At 41.4% G+C, this 20198-nt stretch overlaps 1 protein-coding gene across 1 annotated transcript; it reads left to right on the plus strand.

Moving 5' to 3' along the window:
• The first annotated feature begins 473 nt into the window (after positions 1-473).
• lmx1a (LIM homeobox transcription factor 1, alpha) lies at positions 474-14222 on the plus strand. Its single transcript, XM_073852718.1, has 7 exons — positions 474-652; positions 6948-7165; positions 10477-10658; positions 10971-11048; positions 11377-11461; positions 13845-14003; positions 14086-14222. The coding sequence occupies exons 1-7, from the start codon at positions 474-476 to the stop codon at positions 14220-14222; spliced, it is 1038 nt and encodes a 345-aa protein (XP_073708819.1).
• Positions 14223-20198: the final 5976 nt, after the last annotated feature.

Consider the following 20198-nt stretch of genomic DNA (forward strand, 5'->3'; position numbering starts at 1 on the left):
GACAGTAATTGATGCTATGCGCATTAACTCACTGTTATTTTGATGTCGCACTATTAAAAGTGGTTTTTATGGAAGATTGTTAATCTTGTTAAAACTTAATATGTTAATGAAACTCACAATCAAACATCATGTATTTATGCTGGTATTTATCGTTTTGGTTATTTTTGTAATGCTCGTGGTTAAATTAGGCTACATTTTCATTAAATTCTTTATGTATGTTTTCATTTTTTAAAAATTAAACGTACTTTTATGTTAGTCCTACTTACTTTAACATCTTCTTGGGATAACTACAATTTTAATAGAATGGCATTTGACATTTTAGCTATAACAATATAGGTACAATTCTGTAAATTAGGCAAACAAGACAGACCATTGTTAACTTTCTTTGTTGTTTTTGTCTAATACAAGCACATGAAATTACACCCTAAAGATGTTAGGCTATGGATTATAAGCGTGTCTTTTTTTTTCCAGACATGTGGAGAAAGAGCGTGTGTGAAGGGTGTAATGAGCTCATCCGGGACAGGTACCTGCTCCGCGTGCAGGACGGACTGTGGCACGAACGCTGCCTGCACTGCGCATCATGTCGCGAACCTCTAAAAGACACCTGCTTCCTCCGCAATAAGACACTCTACTGCAAACGAGACTACCAGAAGTAAGACTCTAATTGCTGCTTTTTGCGTAAACAAAGATTTCGTTTTATGATTCAATTAGAATCAAATTTTAAGTTCAGCGCGGGAAAAGTTTGACGGTGTTCAGAGGTTTTTTTTCCAGTCAGATAAAGTACACTTATAACCTAAACATGGCTAGGTGTTCATATTAACTTAATTTTAGCAGAAAGGTCTTTACTAATTTCAAATATTTGTTCCTGTCTTCGCCATTTACTTATTCTTGAAATCGAATGTTTAGGGGGGAAAAAAACAAATGAATATTCGAAATATTCAAATGTTTACCTTTCTCTGTATATAGAAAACTACAAATTGACTGCTCGTAGTTTTCTAGAAATGTATTTGAGAGTAAACATGTAAACATTTAGGCCTTACAAATAATTAACCTATCCACCTTTTATAATGCGGATGTAAGCCTATGGGTGAGACTTCCGATTCATTAGACCCTATAAGGAAATAACGAGAAGAATAACAATGGTAAAAGGTGAAACTGTTTGCACTACAAACCAATGTGTTCATAATTAATATAATAGCCTACATTAAAATAATATGTTAAAACACACCAATTGCAATATCAAGAAGTAAAAAGAGCTGTTTTGTACAGTTAAAAAATAACTGGACGCAGATGAGCCTGGAAGCCAGACCCATCAAATTTATAAATGGCCACGCTAGCTCTTACAGGAAAAATAAGGTGGAAATTGAGGGTGACAGACAAATTAATTTTATTATACTTCATTTAAGCACTGCAGCAATCACTTATATTATTCTGCAAAGTACATTTTAAAGATTAATGCACAGAAATAATCAATATGTAAATATCTCAGTAGATACTTTAAACATAAAGCCAGTAAAATGTTATAAGGTTTCAGTACACATATCTAAACATCCTCTAGTAATGATGCAGTAAATAACTATAAATCAGACTGATCCGTTTACTTGATGTTAATTTTAACAAGGCAACTTTTGTGGCTAAAGATAATTTCAATTTGTGACCCTGGACCACAAAACCAGTCATAAGGGTCAATTTTGAAATTGAAATTCATCCAAAAGCTTTCCATTGATGTATGGTTTGTTAGGATAGAACAATATTTGGCTGAGATACAACTATTTAAAAATCTAGAATCTGAGGGTGCAAAAAATCTAAATATTCAGAAAACTGTTTTTAAAGTTGTCCAGATTAAGTTATTAGCAATGCATATTACTAATCAAAAATTAAGTTTTAATATATTTATGGTAGAAATGTACAAATATCTTCAAGGAACATCTTAATATCCTAATGATTTTTGGCATAAAAGAAAAACTGATAATTTTGACCCAATCAATGTATTTTTGGCTATTGCTACAAATATACCCATGCTACTATGTTTTGTGGTCCAGGGTCACATTTACACAAACAAAATTTAATAGTCTGTCTCATGATGAGTGTTGATGTTTTGTGTGTGTGTGAGAAAGAAAAAGACTGTGTGGATTGGGGAACTTGGCACAGAACTCCTGAAAGACAAGGTGACTGCAGGAGGAAGGGTCGCGGTGGGCCATGGAATGCGAGGAGGCTTTCACACACAAACACACACCGTTAGATCAGGAGGACAGCACTACTGACACGCTGTCAAGATGTGTTAAATTAGCAGGACCCATCGGCGTGGCAACGGCAAGCTGGGGACAGCATATGGCCACATCGACACGGTGCGCGGACCCCCTACTACCCCCAAAACTCACTCTGATTCTCATTCACACACTCATATGCACATTCTCACCTCCGTATAAAAAACAGTGTGCGAAACGATAGTGAGCAATGACCTGGAAAATATGGACGAGTAATGGACACTATCGAAAACTGATTAAATCTTCCTCAATAGCTGATGTATCTACTCCAGTTGACATTTTTAACAAAAAAACTCTCATTTGGTCAAATCCCACAATGCATATTGACATTAGGAGTCCATCGCCCAAAGTTAATAATAATGGAGAAGTGACCACTGTGCTCTTAATAAGAAAGCTGAGGCTGAGTGGAATATTAGGCCATATGTTCTGGGTAGAATATGAGTGTGTTTGTGTTGAGGAGGGGGTGTATGTAGAGGGGATCTCTGCGTGTGAAGTATGTCAAGGCATCTGGATAGGTTGGTGCCCAGTGGTGCCCCTGCTTGATGCCCGTCCGACCGTGAGATATCTGACCTGACCAATTAGCCACATACGCAGTGCTTGGCTGGCACTCCTACCCAGTAGCCCAGTGCTTAACTGTGGGCTCAGGGGTGGAGAGCGCGCTGACCCAGCACTTGCTGACCAGGTTAGGGAGCGGCTTTACTATAAATGGGTCAGCAGGCAGTTCTATTAACACTGACACTTTTTTGTTTTATAATTGTTTTATATTTAAAGTGATGCTTAGACTTATAGGACTAATAATAGAAAAAACAAAAGTGACAGTAGTAATCTCCAGACTTCTGACATAGGAGTGCATTTCTTCAGTGATTCACAGTTCCCATTTTTTCCTAATTCCCATCTAAGTTTACTTTGGTAAACGTTTAAGGTCCTTGCACACTGATTTTGAAATTATCGTCCAAAATTTTGCACATAAAAAACACATTGTGTCAATCACATACACACTTCCTCCAAAACTTTTGTTTGGATTTGGATCAGGTTCAATTTTCAGCATTTTTTCACATCTGTAAAAAGTATTTTGAGTGGTGTTTTGACCATTCTGAGCCTGTGTGATGAATTTTGACGAATACGAAAATTTTGCCTTTATACTGTTCAAAAGTTTGAGGTCGGTAAAGTTTTTTTTTAATGTTTTTGAAAGAAGTCTCTTATTGTCAACAGGGCTGCAGTTATTTGATCAAAAATAAAGTAAATCAGTAATATTGTGAAGTATTAAAATAATTAAATAATCCAGTGATTTAATTAGTTAATGTCACATTTTTAAGATAATTAAAATCTAACATTAAACCCTTTGAGTTTTTCATTTTATAAATTCACTATAGAGAAACGTCTGTTTTTTAGTTTAAAAATAAATCATTTGTAATGGTGTGCATTTTAATTCTGTTAACAATAATGTGATATTATATAAATTACAATATATTACGAATTTGTTCACTTCCAGAATGAAAATTACCTGATGATTTACTCACCCCCTTGTCATCCAAGATGTTCATGTCTTTCTTTCTTCAGTCAAAAAGAAATTAAGGTTTTTGAGGAAAACATTCCAGGATTTTTCTCCATATAGTGGACAGTTGGTTGGTTGAAGTTCCAAATTACAATTTACAAATTGTAAAAAAAACATCAAAATCGTTCTACATGGTTGTTTTAACTTTTTTTGTAAATGGCATTTGACTTTTTTTTGGCACATTCACTTTGTAAACACTGGGTCGGTACATCCGCTTACGTCACACGTGTGCATTTGTGGTTAAAAAGTATATACATTTTTATTTTTTAAGAAAATAATCGATCGTTTTGCTAGATATGACCTTTATTCCTCAGCTGGGATCATGTAGAACGCTTTGAAGCTGCATTGAAACTGCAACTTGGACCTTCAACCCATTGATCCCTATGGAAGTCCACTATATGGAGAATAATCCTGGGATGTTTTCCTCAATAACCTTAATTTCTTAACTGAGGAAAGAAAGACACGTACATCTTGTGTCATATTGCCCCCACTGCCACTAAAATGCACAAACATGCCATTGGCATATTCTGCTATCTGCGTTCACATACCACAGATGCTCCTGTGTATAATGAGCAGCAGTCACGTCTCTCTGTCCCTCCTCCTGAACCCTAAAGAACTCGCAACGGTTTCCCCAGCAACCCCAGAGCAACACTAATAGTTCTCAACAATGCAAGGCTTTGGGATGTTTCAATTCATACTTATCAGAGGAGGAATTTTTGCTGTCTGTACGTGAACACACTGCAGTGCTCCCATGCACCTAGCTGAGATACGCATACCAACAATAACACCCATTGATCTATAGCCAAAAGCTTATAATTGCTACAAATTGTAAGAAGAAACAGCGGAAAACTTATCTTAATGCGTCAACATACAGTAATCACAGCACTATAATTTAAAAAGCAGTATTTGATGAATCAAATTCAGTATTTCAATACTGTCTGTGCTTGAAACTAAAACATCTTATCCTATATAAATATAGGGGACTTGACTTTTTAGCTTTTAGCAAAAGATTATGATTTCTAAACTTTTAAATATGGATATTTTTCTTACACAAATGCATCAATTCACTTTAAAAGGCCATTATAAACCCCCCAGAGTTGTGTGGAGTACTTTTTTTTATGATAGATAGATGCACTTTATTGGACTTTAAAATCTCAACAGCCATTCACTGCAATTATAAAGCTTGGAAGAGCCAAGACTGTTTTAAATATAACTCCAGTTGCATTCGTCTGAAAGAAGTCATGTACACGTAGGATGGCTTAAGGGTGAGAAAATCATGGGTTAATTTAAATTTTTGGGTGAACTATCTATTTAAGGCAAGGCAACACGTAAATAGGGTAACATTTTTAATCAGAAATTAAAAATTTCCCCAGTTAAGTTTTGGATTGCAAGTTTTCTGAATTGTTAAAGGTATGCACTAATTTGCAAACATTTTCAGAACAGAAATCTGAGCACAGGACTCCATAAATTAGAAATTACTGAGAAAAAAAGACTTTTCACAACATTTTTAGAAATACAATCTGTAAAAACCTTCAGAATACTGGAAATTCTAGTGTATGTACTTTCTGGCTCATTTTTAAAAAATCATCCTTTAAAGATACACTACCAGTCAAAAGTTTTTGAACAGTAAGATTTTTAATGTTTTTAAAGACACCAAGCCTGCATTTATTTGATCCAAAGTACAGCAAAAACAATGAAATTTGAAATATTTTTTACAATTTAAAATAACTGTTTTCTATTTGAATATATTTTAAAATGTGATTTATTTTTGTGATTTTAAAGCTGAATTTTTAGCATCATTACTCCAGTCACACGATCCTTCCGAAACTGATTTGCTGCTCAAAAAAAAACATTTTTTATTATTATTATGTTGAAAACAGCTGGGTAGAATTTTTCAGGTTTCTTGTATAGAATGTTCAAAAGAACAGCATTTATCTGAAATAGAAATCTTTCTAAATGTCTTTATCATCTTTTGATCAATTTAAAGCATTCTTGCTACAGTATTAATTTCTATAATTCCTTTCCCAAAATCCTTTTAAATGGTATAGTGTGTAATGTTACAAAAGCTTTTTATTTTAGATACATTTCTATTCATCAAAGAATCCTGAAAAAATGTACTTAACTGTTTTAAATATTGATCACAGAAAAAAAAAATACATTTAAAAATATATTCTAATAGAAAAGTTAAATAGTAAAAATATTTTACAATATTACTGATTTGCCTGATTTGGGTGAGCAAAAGAGACTTACTGCACAAAAACTTTTGACTGGTAGTGTATGGATTGTAATTGAAATCTGCAATTGAAAATATAATAAAATAATTACTTAAATGTGCATTTTGGATGTTTTCTTTCCACTGTTACGGAAGCCAAATAAATCTTAATCTCAAAATTGACTAGTGAAAAAACGATTTTGCCTGTAGTGTCTTGTAATAAGGAGTAACCTGTCAACCCAAGTCTGAAGCTGTCACACCTCTATGGATGATTCTCTCTAAGCGTCCCTGTCACCCTCACCCCAAACCTTAAACTACAGTTCTGCTCTCCGTCCCCCCCTCCGGGCGCGGAAATCTCAGGCCAGTTTGACAAACAGAAAATGTGGTGTCTGCCAGGGCAGGACAATGGCAGCGAGGCTCTGGGCCAGCTCCCTCCTTTGTCTGGGTTTGGTTAAGTCGAGTTAAGATCATTCCCTGGACCGGCCTCGCCCACCGGGAGGCATGATTCTTTCCCTCCGTCTGGAGCCACAGCCTGCCGAGCTCCTTTTTCCCCCCTCCCCGGGAGTCCTGCCCCGGACACAGTCGTGGAGCCGGCCGCCTCTGTCTAACCCGCTGAAACCCAGCTCTGGTTGCCAGGCGCTAAGATGCACACTCACCATGCTGGGGGTATGCGTCTGCACGGCTTTTTTTTATTTTTTGGGTGGAGGGGACATGGCAAGTTCTTGTCTCACGTCTCACTCCTTGATGGACGGGACGACTCAGCAACATTCCTAGGATCTCTGATCAACATCAACGAAAACATTCAGAAAGAACAAAATCTACTCTTCATCAAAAGATTTTAAAGCACGTATATGAAATGTATAGTTGCTGTAAGAAATGCATATTAATTTATTCTTTCCCTCTTTCCTGTCAGGTTGTTTTTGGTAAGGTGCAAGGGCTGCGCAGAGGTCATCTCTCCGGCCGAGCTGGTGATGCACGCAGGCACTGCGGTTTTCCACCTGCGGTGTTTCTGCTGCTGTGTGTGCGGCTGCAGGCTGCAGAAGGGAGACTGCTGTGTGCTCACAGGGGAAAGGCTTTTCTGTGCCAGAGACTATCACAACCAACTAGCCAGCCCGACCACCTCCGACTCAGGTATTGTTTTAAAACAATCCTGGTCCTGGAGCACCACAGCACTGTGACTTCCTCATCTAAAACACTCAGTAAGGTCATAGTGCCTCTGCTAATGATCTGATGATATAAATCAGATGTGTTAAAAAAAGGAGACATCCAAAATGTGCAGTGCTAGAGTCCTTCAGTACTTTAGTAGCACTGTACACTACCAGTCAAAGGTTTTTGAACAGTAAGATTTGTAATGTTTTTTAAGAAAGTGATCCAAAGTACAGCAAAAACAATATATTCTAAATATTATATATTAATATGATAAATATTTTCACTATTTAAAATAACAGTTTTAATTTAATTAATTAATTTCTTTTAAAAAATCAGATTGACCCCAAAGTTTTGAATAGTACAGATGCCCATTCATCACTTTTCGCAACGGGTTTCGCAAATCATTTGACTTAGATCGGAACTTCTGAGTGGGTTAGTGAATCATTTCGCGAATCATTTGATTCAGATCAGAACTTCAGAGCAGGTTCGCAAATCATTTGATTTAGATCGGGACTTCGGAGTGGGTTCATGAATCATTTCGCGAATCATTTGATCTAGATCAGAACTTCAGAGCAGGTTCGCAAATCATTTGATTTAGATCGCGACTTCAGAGTGGGTTCATGAATCATTTCGGAAATCATTTGATTCAGATCAAAACTTCAGAGCAGGTTCGTGAATCATTTGACTGAATCATTTGATTCAGATCAGAACTTCAGAGCAGGTTCGCGAATCATTTAATTTAGATCGGGACTTCAAAGTGGGTTCATGAATCATTTCGCGAATCATTTGATCTAGATCAGAACTTCAGAGCAGGTTTGCGAATCATTGGATTTAGATCGGGACTTCGGAGTGGGTTCATAAATCATTTGATTTAGATCAGGACTTCATAGCAGGTTTGCGAATCATTGGATTTAGATCGGGACTTCAAAGCAGGTTGGCGAATCAGCTGAGTTAGATCAGAACTTCACATATTGCAAATCATTTGATTTAGATCGGACTTTGGACTGGGCTCATGAATCATTTCGCAAATCATTTGATTCAGATCAGAACTTCAGAGCAGGTTCGCAAATCATTTGATTTAGATCGGGACTTCGGAGTGGGTTCATGAATCATTTCGCGAATCATTTGATTCAGATCAAAATTTCAGAGCAGGTTCGTGAATCATTTGACTGAATCATTTGATTCAGATCAGAACTTCAGAGCAGGTTAGCGAATCATTTAATTTAGATCGGGACTTCAAAGTGGGTTCATGAATCATTTCGCGAATCATTTGATCTAGATCAGAACTTCGGAGCAGGTTCGTGAATTATTTGACTCAATCATTTAATTCAGATCAGAACTTCAGAGCAGGTTCGCAAATCATTTGATTTAGATCGGTACTTCGGAGTGGGTTCATAAATCATTTGATTTAGATCAGGACTTCAAAGCAGGTTGGCGATTCAGTTGAGTTAGATCAGAACTTCACATATTGCAAATCATTTGATTTAGATTGGGACTTCAGAGTGGGTTCATGAAACATATTGCAAATAATTTGATTCAGATCAGGTTTGCAAATCATTTGATATAGATTGGGACTCTGAAATGGGTTCATGAATCATTTCGTGAATCATTTGATTCAGATCAGAAATTCAGATCAGGTTCATCAAATCATTTTATTTAGATCAGGACTTCGGAGTGGGTTCGTGAATCATTTGACTGAATCATTTGATTCAGATATGAACTTCAGAGCAGGTTTGCGAATCATTTAATTTAGATCGGGACTTCAAAGTGGGTTCATGAATCATTTCGCAAATCATTTGATCTAGATCAGAACTTCAGAGCAGGTTTGCGAATCATTGGATTTAGATCGGGACTTCGGAGTGGGTTCATAAATCATTTGATTTAGATCAGGACTTCATAGCAGGTTTGCGAATCATTGGATTTAGATCGGGACTTCAAAGCAGGTTGGCGAATCAGCTGAGTTAGATCAGAACTTCACATATTGCAAATCATTTGATTTAGATTGTGACTTTGGACTGGGCTCATGAATCATTTCGCAAATCATTTGATTCAGATCAGAACTTCAGAGCAGGTTCGCAAATCATTTGATTTAGATCGGGACTTCGGAGTGGGTTCATGAATCATTTCGCGAATCATTTGATTCAGATCAAAACTTCAGAGCAGGTTCGTGAATCATTTGACTGAATCATTTGATTCAGATCAGAACTTTAGAGCAGGTTTGCGAATCATTTAATTTAGATCGGGACTTCAAAGTGGGTTCATGAATCATTTCGCGAATCATTTGATCTAGATCAGAACTTCGGAGCAGGTTCGTGAATTATTTGACTCAATCATTTAATTCAGATCAGAACTTCAGAGCAGGTTCACGAATCATTTGATTTAGATCGGTACTTCGGAGTGGGTTCATAAATCATTTGATTTAGATCAGGACTTCATAGCAGGTTGGCGATTCAGTTGAGTTAGATCAGAACTTCACATATTGCAAATCATTTGATTTAGATTGGGACTTCAGAGTGGGTTCATGAAACATATTGCAAATAATTTGATTCAGATCAGGTTTGCAAATCATTTGATATAGATTGGGACTCTGAAATGGGTTCATGAATCATTTCGTGAATCATTTGATTCAGATCAGAAATTCAGATCAGGTTCACAAATCATTTGATTTAGATCAGGACTTCGGAGTGGGTTCGTGAATCATTTGACTGAATCATTTGATTCAGATATGAACTTCAGAGCAGGTTTGCGAATCATTTAATTTAGATCGGGACTTCAAAGTGGGTTCATGAATCATTTCGCGAATCATTTGATCTAGATCAGAACTTCAGAGCAGGTTTGCAAATCATTTGATTCAGATCAGAACTTCAGAGCAGGTTCGCGAATCATTTAATTTAGATCGGGACTTCAGAGTGGGTTCATGAATCATTTGATTTAGATCAGGACTTCAAAGCTGGTTTTCGAATCAGTTGAGTTAGATCAGAACTTCACATATTGCAAATCATTTGATTTAGATCGAGACTTTGGAGTGGGTTCATGAATCATTTCGCGAATCATTTGATTCAGATCGGAACATCAGAGTGGGTTTGCGAATCATTTGATCTAGATCTTGACTTCAGAGCCGTTTTCATGAATCATTTGATTTAGATCGGAACTTCAGAGTGGTTAAACTCATTTTTACTGTTCAAACCAATAGATGCTGGTCACTTATTTAGCTTTGTTATAGTGTTATTATTATTTCTAGTTATTATCTATCTGTTGTTAAGGATTACATACCTCTGTTTCCTTTACTACAGGTAAAAGTGAAGATGGTGAGGAGGAGGACGATGATGAAGACAACATTAAGACCACAGAGGACTCTAACACAATAGGAGACGTGGAACACAAGAGACCTAAAAGGCCTCGTACCATCCTGACAACACAACAGAGACGTGCTTTCAAAGCTTCTTTTGAGGTCTCGTCCAAACCATGTCGAAAGGTCAGCCATTTAAATTGACAACAATAAAAACTGAATATAAAACATACTCCAGTTTAAATTTTTGTCTTGTTTAATAGTTTAGGAATCTCATTAAAGCATCAAGCTTTGTTATACCGCTCTGTACTTTATCTTTTACTGTAACATTTGTGAAGGAGGTTTTTGTGCAGCCGCAGCTGGTCTGGACCGCATTGCTGTATCTATCTTTGTTGATCTGATACTCTAGCGTGGGTCAGTACATCAGTTAGCCTACATGACCCATAGACCATGAAGGTCACACTATGGCTCTCTCTCTGTCTGTCTCTCTTTTGTAAGGTAAGGGAGACGCTGGCAGCAGAGACAGGATTGAGCGTACGAGTCGTTCAGGTCTGGTTCCAGAACCAAAGAGCCAAGGTAATGTGATGCCCACCGACACAGACAAACACACTCATTGAAAGAGCATCAACTTATGCAATTGATAACAGACCTCTTTCTACAGTATATGAGCTTGCCAATAAGGAAACAAGCTGTGTTATTGCCTCATGTAGGAAACTGATGACATATTATGTATAGATCCCCTTAGATTAGACTTGGATTTCCTTTCAGGGTAGCGCTGTGTGTGTTTTCGGCCTTCCTTCGCTTTATAAAGGGATATTTTCTCTTATTAGTTTTCTCATTACTATATGTGAACATGGACATGTTTTTATTATGAGAATCTCTTTCATGCATATTTTCTCCATAGATGAAAAAACTGGCAAGAAGACAACAGCAGCAGAAGCAAAGTGTGTCTCCTCAGGAGAAACGGGATAGCCAATCACAACACACTGGTATACACACTTCACAAAAGCTTCATGCTTTGCTTTGGTTATCTTTTTTTATAAACACAACTTATAAAGAAATGTTTAATGCTCTTAATTAGCACTGCTTTTAACCCTGTGTTCCAGTTGAGGTCAAAAGTTTACATACCCCTTTTAGAATCATTAAAAATGTTAATTTATTTTACCACAGTAAGAGGGTTCATACAAAATGCTTGTTATTGTTTATTTAGTACTGACCTGAATAAAATATTTCACATAAAAGATGTTTACATATAGTCCACATAATAGTTGAATTCATAAAAATGACCCAGTTCATAAGTTTACATCCCCTTGATTCTTAATACTGTGTTCTTACCTGAATGATCCACAGCTGTTTTGTTGTTGTTGTTGTTGTTGTTATTGTTTAGTGATAGTTGTTCATGAGTCCCTTGCTTGTCCTGAACAGTTTAGCTGCCCGTTGTGCTTTAGAAAAATCCTTCAGATCCCACAAATTCTTTGGTTGTCCAGCATTTTTGTGTATTTTAACCCTTTCCAACAATGACTGTATGATTTTGAGATCCATCTTTTAACACTGAGGACAACTGAGGGACTGAGGGAGCAACTATTACAGATGCTCCAGAAGAAAACACGATGCATTAAGAGCCAGGGGGTGAAAACTTTTCAACAGAATGGAGATGTGTGCATTTTTATTAATTTGCCTATATATATATATACATATATATATATAGATAGATATATATAGATAGATTTTTTTTTTAGCACTGCTCATCAGAGACTACAGAAGATAGTTACATGTTTCCTAGAGGACAAAATAAGTTTTCCCCCTAATCTTCAAATTAAAAAAGTTTTAACCCCCAGCTCTTAATGCATCGTGTTTCCTTCTGGAGCATCAGTGAGCGTTTGAGCCTTCTGTAATAGTTGCACACAAAATCACAAAATCAGAGTGATTTTTGGAAAGGGTTGAAATACACAAAAAATGCTGGAAAATCAGTATTACATTACATTTGAATGTTTTCTAAACATTCTGAAATAAGTAGTAAATAATATTTAGAATGTGAGACTAATGTCCAACTAAAACAAATGTTCAATGTTACTAGGAGAACATTCATAACTTTGAAAGAACCTTGACAGAATGTTCTGCACACATTCCGCCGGGGGAAAAAAAGTCAAACCGTGGCGAAACGTGTTAATTGGGATGATGAAAAAAAAACTCAGGTCCAAAAACTTTATTTTGGACAAAGTTGTAGGTATATTAAGGAACAGATTAGCAAATGATGTGCAAATGCAGGAGTTATGGAGGATTTGCACTTACCCAAATGCGTGGCCATATTGGCGATACTCAGATGTAAACAACAGCATCGACTGCGCGGTAAATGTACTACTGAATAAGTTGTTCTGCTAATTTATGCTGTCTAAACCAGGGGAAAAAACATGTGGAATCTGCTAAATCATCAGTAGGACTTAGTAAGCAGGTGTAGCCTAATATTTTGACAAACTTAATAGGGGGTTAAGATATGCACAAGCAATATTAATTAAGATATAAGCCTGATATTTCATCTACCTGACCGGAAATGATCAAATCTTGGTTCAGTTTGGCCAACCACAAACACCTTTTGTTCCTTCAGTTTTTGCCACTCTTCTTGTACTCCAAATGTTTTTTTCCAGGTCTGACAAATTATGTAAAAACATGACAATAATTGACCATTTTTAGCAGCTATAATCAGCAAAATATGCCAGTATCCTTTGGTTCAGTGGCATTGTTTACGTTCTGTGCCGCCATTATAGCCAAATTATGACGCACCTGAAAACACTCTATTGATGCTGACGCGCAAATATTAAAATTAGTACGTTAACTTGGGTTTACGAACGTACAATGTGAAATATGGAAAAATATATAACCCACCCTGCTGAAAAAAACAGCATATGCTGGTTAGGTATGTTTTGGTGCTGGGATGCTGGTTTTAGCTGGTTTATGCTGGTCCTTTGCTGGTTTATGCTGGTCCCTTGCTGGTTTTTGCTGGTTTATGCTGGTCATGTTGCTGGTTAATGCTGGCCCTTTGCTGGTTTATGCTGGTCCTTGACCAGCAACATGACCAGCATAAACCAGCAAAGGACCAGCATTAACCAGCAAGGGACCAGCATAAACCAGCAAGGGACCAGCATAAACCAGCTAAAACCAGCATCCCAGCACCAAAACATACCTAACCAGCATATGCTGGTTTTTTCAGCAGGGCAGGGTATAACCAGGGATTAGAGTTACTTGGGATTAACAATTTTCTATGTGAAAACACTTTATGTGGCCTCAATTTATTTTTTTGCCCAAGATATGATGCAATTCTAAACATCTACACTGTCTTGAGAAGTTCGTTTCTTGTCATTTTTATGACCACAGCGCCCTCTTGTGGAGGTCTGCCTCCTGAGCTGGAGTGTGCAGGTTCATATTCACTTACCCAGCAGAATATCAGTCTGGACTCACAGAGCTTCAAGCTGGACCCCTTCAGACAGGGCCTCACCCCTCCTCAGATGCCTGGAGACCACATGCATCCCTATGGTAAACACACACTAAGCCTCACAAAATACAAATGCAGTGACAAATACTCTTTGCCCATCCCAATTACTATCTCTCTTTATAGGTTGTGACACACTCTATGACGATACAGACAGTGGTCCTCTGTGTCATTTTGGAGACTGTATGACGTCCAGTGAAACCTCCATTTTAACACCCATTGATCGATTGTATTCAATGCAAGATTCATATTTCGCTTCTTGAGCATGAGTTTGGGAAAGAATAATGAGGAGAGTGTGTGTGTGTGTGTGTGTGTGTGTGTGTGTGTGTGTGTGTGTATGCTTGTATGTGTATTTTGCTTATGCATGTTTTTAGAATAGAAATGGTGGTGATTGTTGACAATGGAAATGTACTGTGATAAAAAATGTCTGTGTAATTTGTATTTATTTTATGTGTGTAACTGAATTACAATAAAATGCTTACTGACTGCAACAAATGCACAGTATTGACCTTTTAATATTTGTCTTACAGTTTGTGAGAGTAAAACTTTTAATATTCACAAACAATCACACTCTATATTGCAGTGTGCGCTGACAACTGGCGTTTAACAAACTCAAGGTCATACCTAGTCTAGGCTTTCAGCACCTCCTATCATGATGCTTATCTTTATGGCAGTTTACCAGAGCCAGATGGTGGTCCACCACAGGGCATAGCATCACCCAGATCTTTAGATTCACACTTCAGTATCAGAAATACCCATAAATATGCACCACATCCAGCCATGGTCTGTCATGATACTGATACTATTAGATGAAGCCAGCCTGAATTATTGCATTTTTAGTCTCAAGTTAGGCTTGTATGTGACCACCCAAAAAGCCAGACCATTGGGGCTGTCCCTCTGGAATGTACCCATGTTGTAGTTCGGTGTAGTGCAAGGGTTGAGGATAATGTCAGGGGAAAATGTAAGGCATTCTGCGAAGACAGGAAGCTCTTCATACTGTGCCTCTTTGCCCCAGGAATGAACCCTCTTTCTGTCTGTAGTAGGTTCACATTTCTTACTCTGATATCAGACCTCCAGATGTAAGAGGCACAAGTCACTGCGCAGGAACAATTTAACTGTCTGTTCCTGTCATGTGGACCTGTCAGGAGAGGTTGCAGAGCAGATATGAGAAGAATTTGTTCTCTTACGAGAGGTCTCTCGTACTACGTAAGTATCTTACGCTAGGGAAAAAACCTTTTCTGCGAGATATTGAAGCCAAAAATTATCCTTAATTTTGAAATAATGTAAAGCGCGTTGCAGCAGCATACAGACATAGGCGAAACAGCTTGCGCTCCTATTGGCTGCTCTGCGGCAACTGCAGCAGCCTATTAGAGCGAGGCCTGACGCGACGCCAGATCCAATGGGGGCATTTCGCGCCCTTTGCGTTGCTTCGTGCCCTTTTCGTAGCTTCCCGCCTAAAAGGGCGTGGTCTAGACCTATAAGGATCGCTCGTAGGCAGCTATTATCTGATTTTTCATCCTTCAAGCGAAGCACACGCATCGCTGGAGCCGGATAAGAAGCCGCCGTTTGACTGCAAGCATCTCAGCGGGACGAGCCACTGAAGCTGCTGGCCACGCCGCCTTCCGTGCCTTCCTGCTGCGCTTTCCGGCACCTATATCCTTTATAATCTACAGTGTGTGTCGCCGCTGCGATACACACTGTTTCTCTAAAAAGAGCAAAGCGTCTTTTTAAAGATGCCTTCATACGGCTCGTGCAGATGCCAATGGTGACTCTGAGGACTTGCCTTGCCTTCTTCACTGAGACTGCTCCCCCGCCCGCCGCGGTGTAGCGCCGTAAAAAGCGCCGTGCCCAGCGGGCCCCGGACACTTCCCCCAGCCGACAAAGCTCGCCGGTTCGCCCGCCTGCTTCATCGACCTCGTCAGCCTCTGTTCCGGACGTAAAGCGGCCGCTGTATGCCACCGCTTCCATCGACGCCGCTGACGAGGGGGGCCATGAAGGAGGAAGAGGATTTCCGTTTCCCGCCAAAGCGGGAACGCGCATGCTGCTCAGAAGAGGCGATAGCAGCCCACTTATGTCTGCCCTCCGCTGGACGGCGTGCTAAGTCGGCCCTCCCCTCTAAAGCTTGCCGTCAGACGTCAAACCTGCTCCGCCGCGCTTTCGCCGCCGCCTAGCCGCGTCAGCGCTGCGTAACATGGTCTCTCACCGTTGCTGAGAGGCACCCGTGGTTAACGCTTTCTGACGTTTTTCTCGTCTGGCCGCCGCCCCGCCAGACGCGGCCCGCGGCCCAGGATTGAGTTGAAACCTGAGCCTCCGAAATCGTCCTAGCACAACTAGGAAAACGACGGTGTACGAGTCCCGCTGTTGCCGGACCCCCACCAAAGTTATTCGCTCGTCCAGTTCCAGGAAATGTGACTGTTCCAGTGTTTTCTGCAGCCAACAAACCGGCTCCGTCGCCCGATTGCCTGCACACAAAAGTCGTTCCCACGGCTACACAGATAAACCCCCAATAAAGTGTATTGTCTGGTGTCCCGGCCACGGCCGATGGTGTTTCACGTGTCGTAAGAATGCCCACTAACCAGTGCTCATATCTACACACAAGCACAGCGCACATAAAATCGACACAGATCGATTGCGCTTCACAACCGGCCACGGCCGATGGTGTTTCACGTGTCGTAAGAATGCCCACTAACCAGTGCTCATCTCTACAAACAAGCACAGCGCACATAAAATCGACACAGATCGATTGCGCTTCACAACCGGCCACGGCCGATGGTGTTTCACGTGTCGTAAGAATGCCCACTAACCAGTGCTCATCTCTACACACAAGCACAGCGCACATAAAATCGACACAGACCGATTGCGCTTCACAACCGGCCACGGCCGATGGTGTTTCACGTGTCGTAAGAATGCCCACTAACCAGTGCTCATCTCTACACACAAGCACAGCGCACATAAAATCGACTCAGATCGATTGCGCTTCACACGTGGTAAATGTGCCCGCTTCACAGTGGCCACAGACACCACATTATGCACGTCAAACGGTTTCTGTGAAAACGAAACCAAAAGTGCATTCGCTCTACGCAGGCGAACGTTGTTTGGAGTGTGTTAAATGTGCCCGCTGCCCCACAGCCACATCCACACACAGACATAATAGTTCCCGCTATCAGCGTGCCCCATGCCTCAAATGTCACGAGCACGTTTTGCATGAAATCAGCGTGCATTTGCTCCATGCAAGCGAACGATGTTTGGAGTGTGTTAAATGTGACTGTTCCAGTGTTTGCTGCAGCCAACAAGCCGGTTCTGTCGCCCGCTTGCCTGCACACAAAGGTTGTTTTCACGGCTACCCAGATAAACCCCCAATAGAGTGTATTTTCTGGAGTCCCGGCCACGGCCGATGGTGTTTCACGTGTAGTCAAAATGCCCACTCCCCAGTGCCCATTTCTACACACAAGCACAACCTGTCATACAGACCCTGCGCACATAAAATCGGCTCAGATCGATTGCGCTTCACATGTGGTAAACGTGCCCACTTCACAGTGCCCACAGACATCACATTATGCACGTCAAAAGGTTTCTGTAAAAACGAAACTAACGTGTATGCAGGCGAACGGTGTTTGCAGTGTGTTAAATGTGCCTGTTGCCACACAACCACATCCACACACAGACATAATAGTTCCCGCTATCAGCGTGCCCCACGCCCCGAATGTCACGAGCACGTCTCTGGTGCCACAGCATACCGAAACCACTCCGTTATACGGATAGAACGGAGCGCGCTTCGTATTCAACCTCTAGCTATTCATGCAAACGCATGGAAAAGCTTCCAGGGGTCTCGAAATGGGTGCTGGACATTATAAAAGGAGGCTATTCGCTACAGTTTCACCGACGCCCGCGCCGCTATACAGCGCGCGTCGAGACCACAATGCAGACAGAAGCAGCACACCTGCTTCGAGCCGAAGTGGCGAAACTATTGAGCAAAGGGGTCATAGAGCCCCTTTCTCAAGCTCAAAGCGAAGGGGGGCTGTACAGCAGATATTTCCTGGTACCGAAAAAAGACGGTGGTCACAGACCCATATTAGATCTAAGGCAACTGAACAAAGCGCTGGTGAAGCGTCGGTTCAGGATGCTCACGACCAGAAAAATCCTCGCGCAAGTTCGCCAAGGAGACTGGTTCGTGTCAGTGGATCTGAAAGACGCGTATTTTCAAATACAGATAGCGTCACGTCACAGGCGATTTTTGAGATTCGCCTTCGAGGGCCAGGCATATCAGTACACAGTCCTGCCGTTCGGTTTGTCCCAGGCACCCCGTACATTTACGAAGTGCATGGACGCAGCGCTCGTTCCTCTCAGACTGAAAGGCGTGCGCATTCTGAACTATTTGGACGATTGGCTGATTCTAGCGCAGTCTCGCTCAGTGCTTGTACAGCATACGACCATGTTACTCGATCACCTCGAGAATTTGGGTCTCAGAGTCAATTGGGCGAAGAGCTCCCTGTCCCCCAGTCAGAAAACTACCTTCCTGGGCACAGAATTGGACTCGCTGTCAATGATAGCGCGGCTGTCACCACAGCGCACAGCAGACATTCAGCGCACAGCGGGCTCGTTCCGCTGCGGCGCGTCTGTCCCGCTCAAAAAATTTCAGAAAATGCTGGGTCTCATGGCCTCAGTTCTGCAGCTGGGTCTGCTATGTATGCGCCCACTGCAGTTCTGGCTGAAAGCGTGCGTCCCGCGTCAAGCGTGGGCGTCCGGTCGGCTTCGTATCACGGTCAATCAGAAATGTGTCACAGCCCTGAGACCGTGGAGAGCAATCGACTGGTACCAGTTAGGTGTAAGCCTGGGGACTTCCTCGAGAATAAAAGTGGTGTCTACGGACGCGTCCACCTCGGGATGGGGGGCTCTGCTCGAGGGCAGACCATCTTTTGGCCAGTGGTCAGAACGGGAAAAGCTCCTGCATATCAACTGCCTCGAAATGCTGGCAGTATACAGAACGCGCTGATGCGCTTCTGTCCCCAAATAAAAGGAAACCATGTACTAGTCCGCTCGGACAACATGTCAGTGGTTTCCTATATAAATCGCCAGGGCGGTCTCAGATCCAAAAACCTATACAGACTTGCAGAACGCCTCCTGGTATGGGCTCAGCGCAACCTGCGCTCGCTGAAAGCAGCGCATGTGCCGGGGCTTCTAAACATAGGGCCAGACAGACTGTCCAGGAACAATGTTCCAGCAGGCGAATGGTCTCTACACCCACAGACAGTACAACTACTGTGGAAAAAATTCGGCAGAGCGGAAGTAGACCTGTTTGCGTCTCCGAACAACGCTCACTGTCTGGAATTTTACTCAAAAACCAGAGACGCGCTGGCCCACGAATGGCCCCGCCGTCATCTCTATGCTTTTCCCCCCGTCTCTCTCCTACCTCAGGTGATAGAGAGGGTCAGGGAAAAAGGATGTTCAATACTGCTGATAGCGCCGTTTTGGGAAAACCAGCCCTGGTTCCCAGCGCTGATGCAGCTGACGAGCACTGCCCCGTGGCCGATACCAGTGAGGAGAGACCTTCTCTCTCAGGCCAGCGGCTCGATTTGGCATCCTCACCCAGAGCTGTGGTCCCTTCATGTCTGGGCCACCAGCGAATATATGATGAACTCCCTAAAGGACTATTAAACACGATCACGCAGGCTAGAGCCCCTTCTACGAGACGGCTCTATTCCTCAAAATGGTCAGTGTTTTCGGGCTGGTGCGCAGTCCACGGCTCGTCACCCACTAACTGTGGTGTGATGGAGGTGCTTTCCTTTCTACAAGAGCTGCTGGACAAGGGCAGAACCCCGTCCACGCTCAAAGTCTATGTGGCGGCCATAACAGCGTTCTCGAGCACAACGCTAGGTCAGTCAATAGGAAGGAACGATTTAGTTATTCGCTTCCTGAGGGGAGCTAGAAGACTAAATCCCCCCAGACCTCCCTCAGTCCCCGTATGGGACCTTTCTGTGGTACTAGAGGCCATGAAAGGTGGACCATTCGAGCCTCTGCAGACGATTGATTTGAAATACCTGTCTCTTAAGACTGTGTTTCTGCTGGCTCTCGCTTCAGTGAAGCGCATAGGGGATTTGCACGCACTCTCTGTGAGCGCGACGTGCATGGAATTTGGACCTAATGACTCTAAAGTCATACTCAAACCCAAACATGGTTACGTTCCAAAATCACTCAACACACCGTTTAGGGCACAGGTCATCGCGCTGTCAGCCCTACCA

This window comes from Garra rufa, chromosome 13, assembly GCF_049309525.1.
Source record: "Garra rufa chromosome 13, GarRuf1.0, whole genome shotgun sequence".
Taxonomy (NCBI): Eukaryota; Metazoa; Chordata; class Actinopteri; order Cypriniformes; family Cyprinidae; genus Garra; species Garra rufa.

Excerpts from the sequence above, each read along its gene's own strand:
- lmx1a (XM_073852718.1), top strand. The coding sequence starts at position 474 with ATGTGGAGAAAGAGCGTGTGTGAAGGGTGTAATGAGCTCATCCGGGAC. Across the intron at positions 7,166-10,476 it reads CCCGACCACCTCCGACTCAG|GTAAAAGTGAAGATGGTGAG; the intron begins GTATTGTTTTAA and ends CCTTTACTACAG. Across the intron at positions 14,004-14,085 it reads AGACCACATGCATCCCTATG|GTTGTGACACACTCTATGAC; the intron begins GTAAACACACAC and ends CTCTCTTTATAG.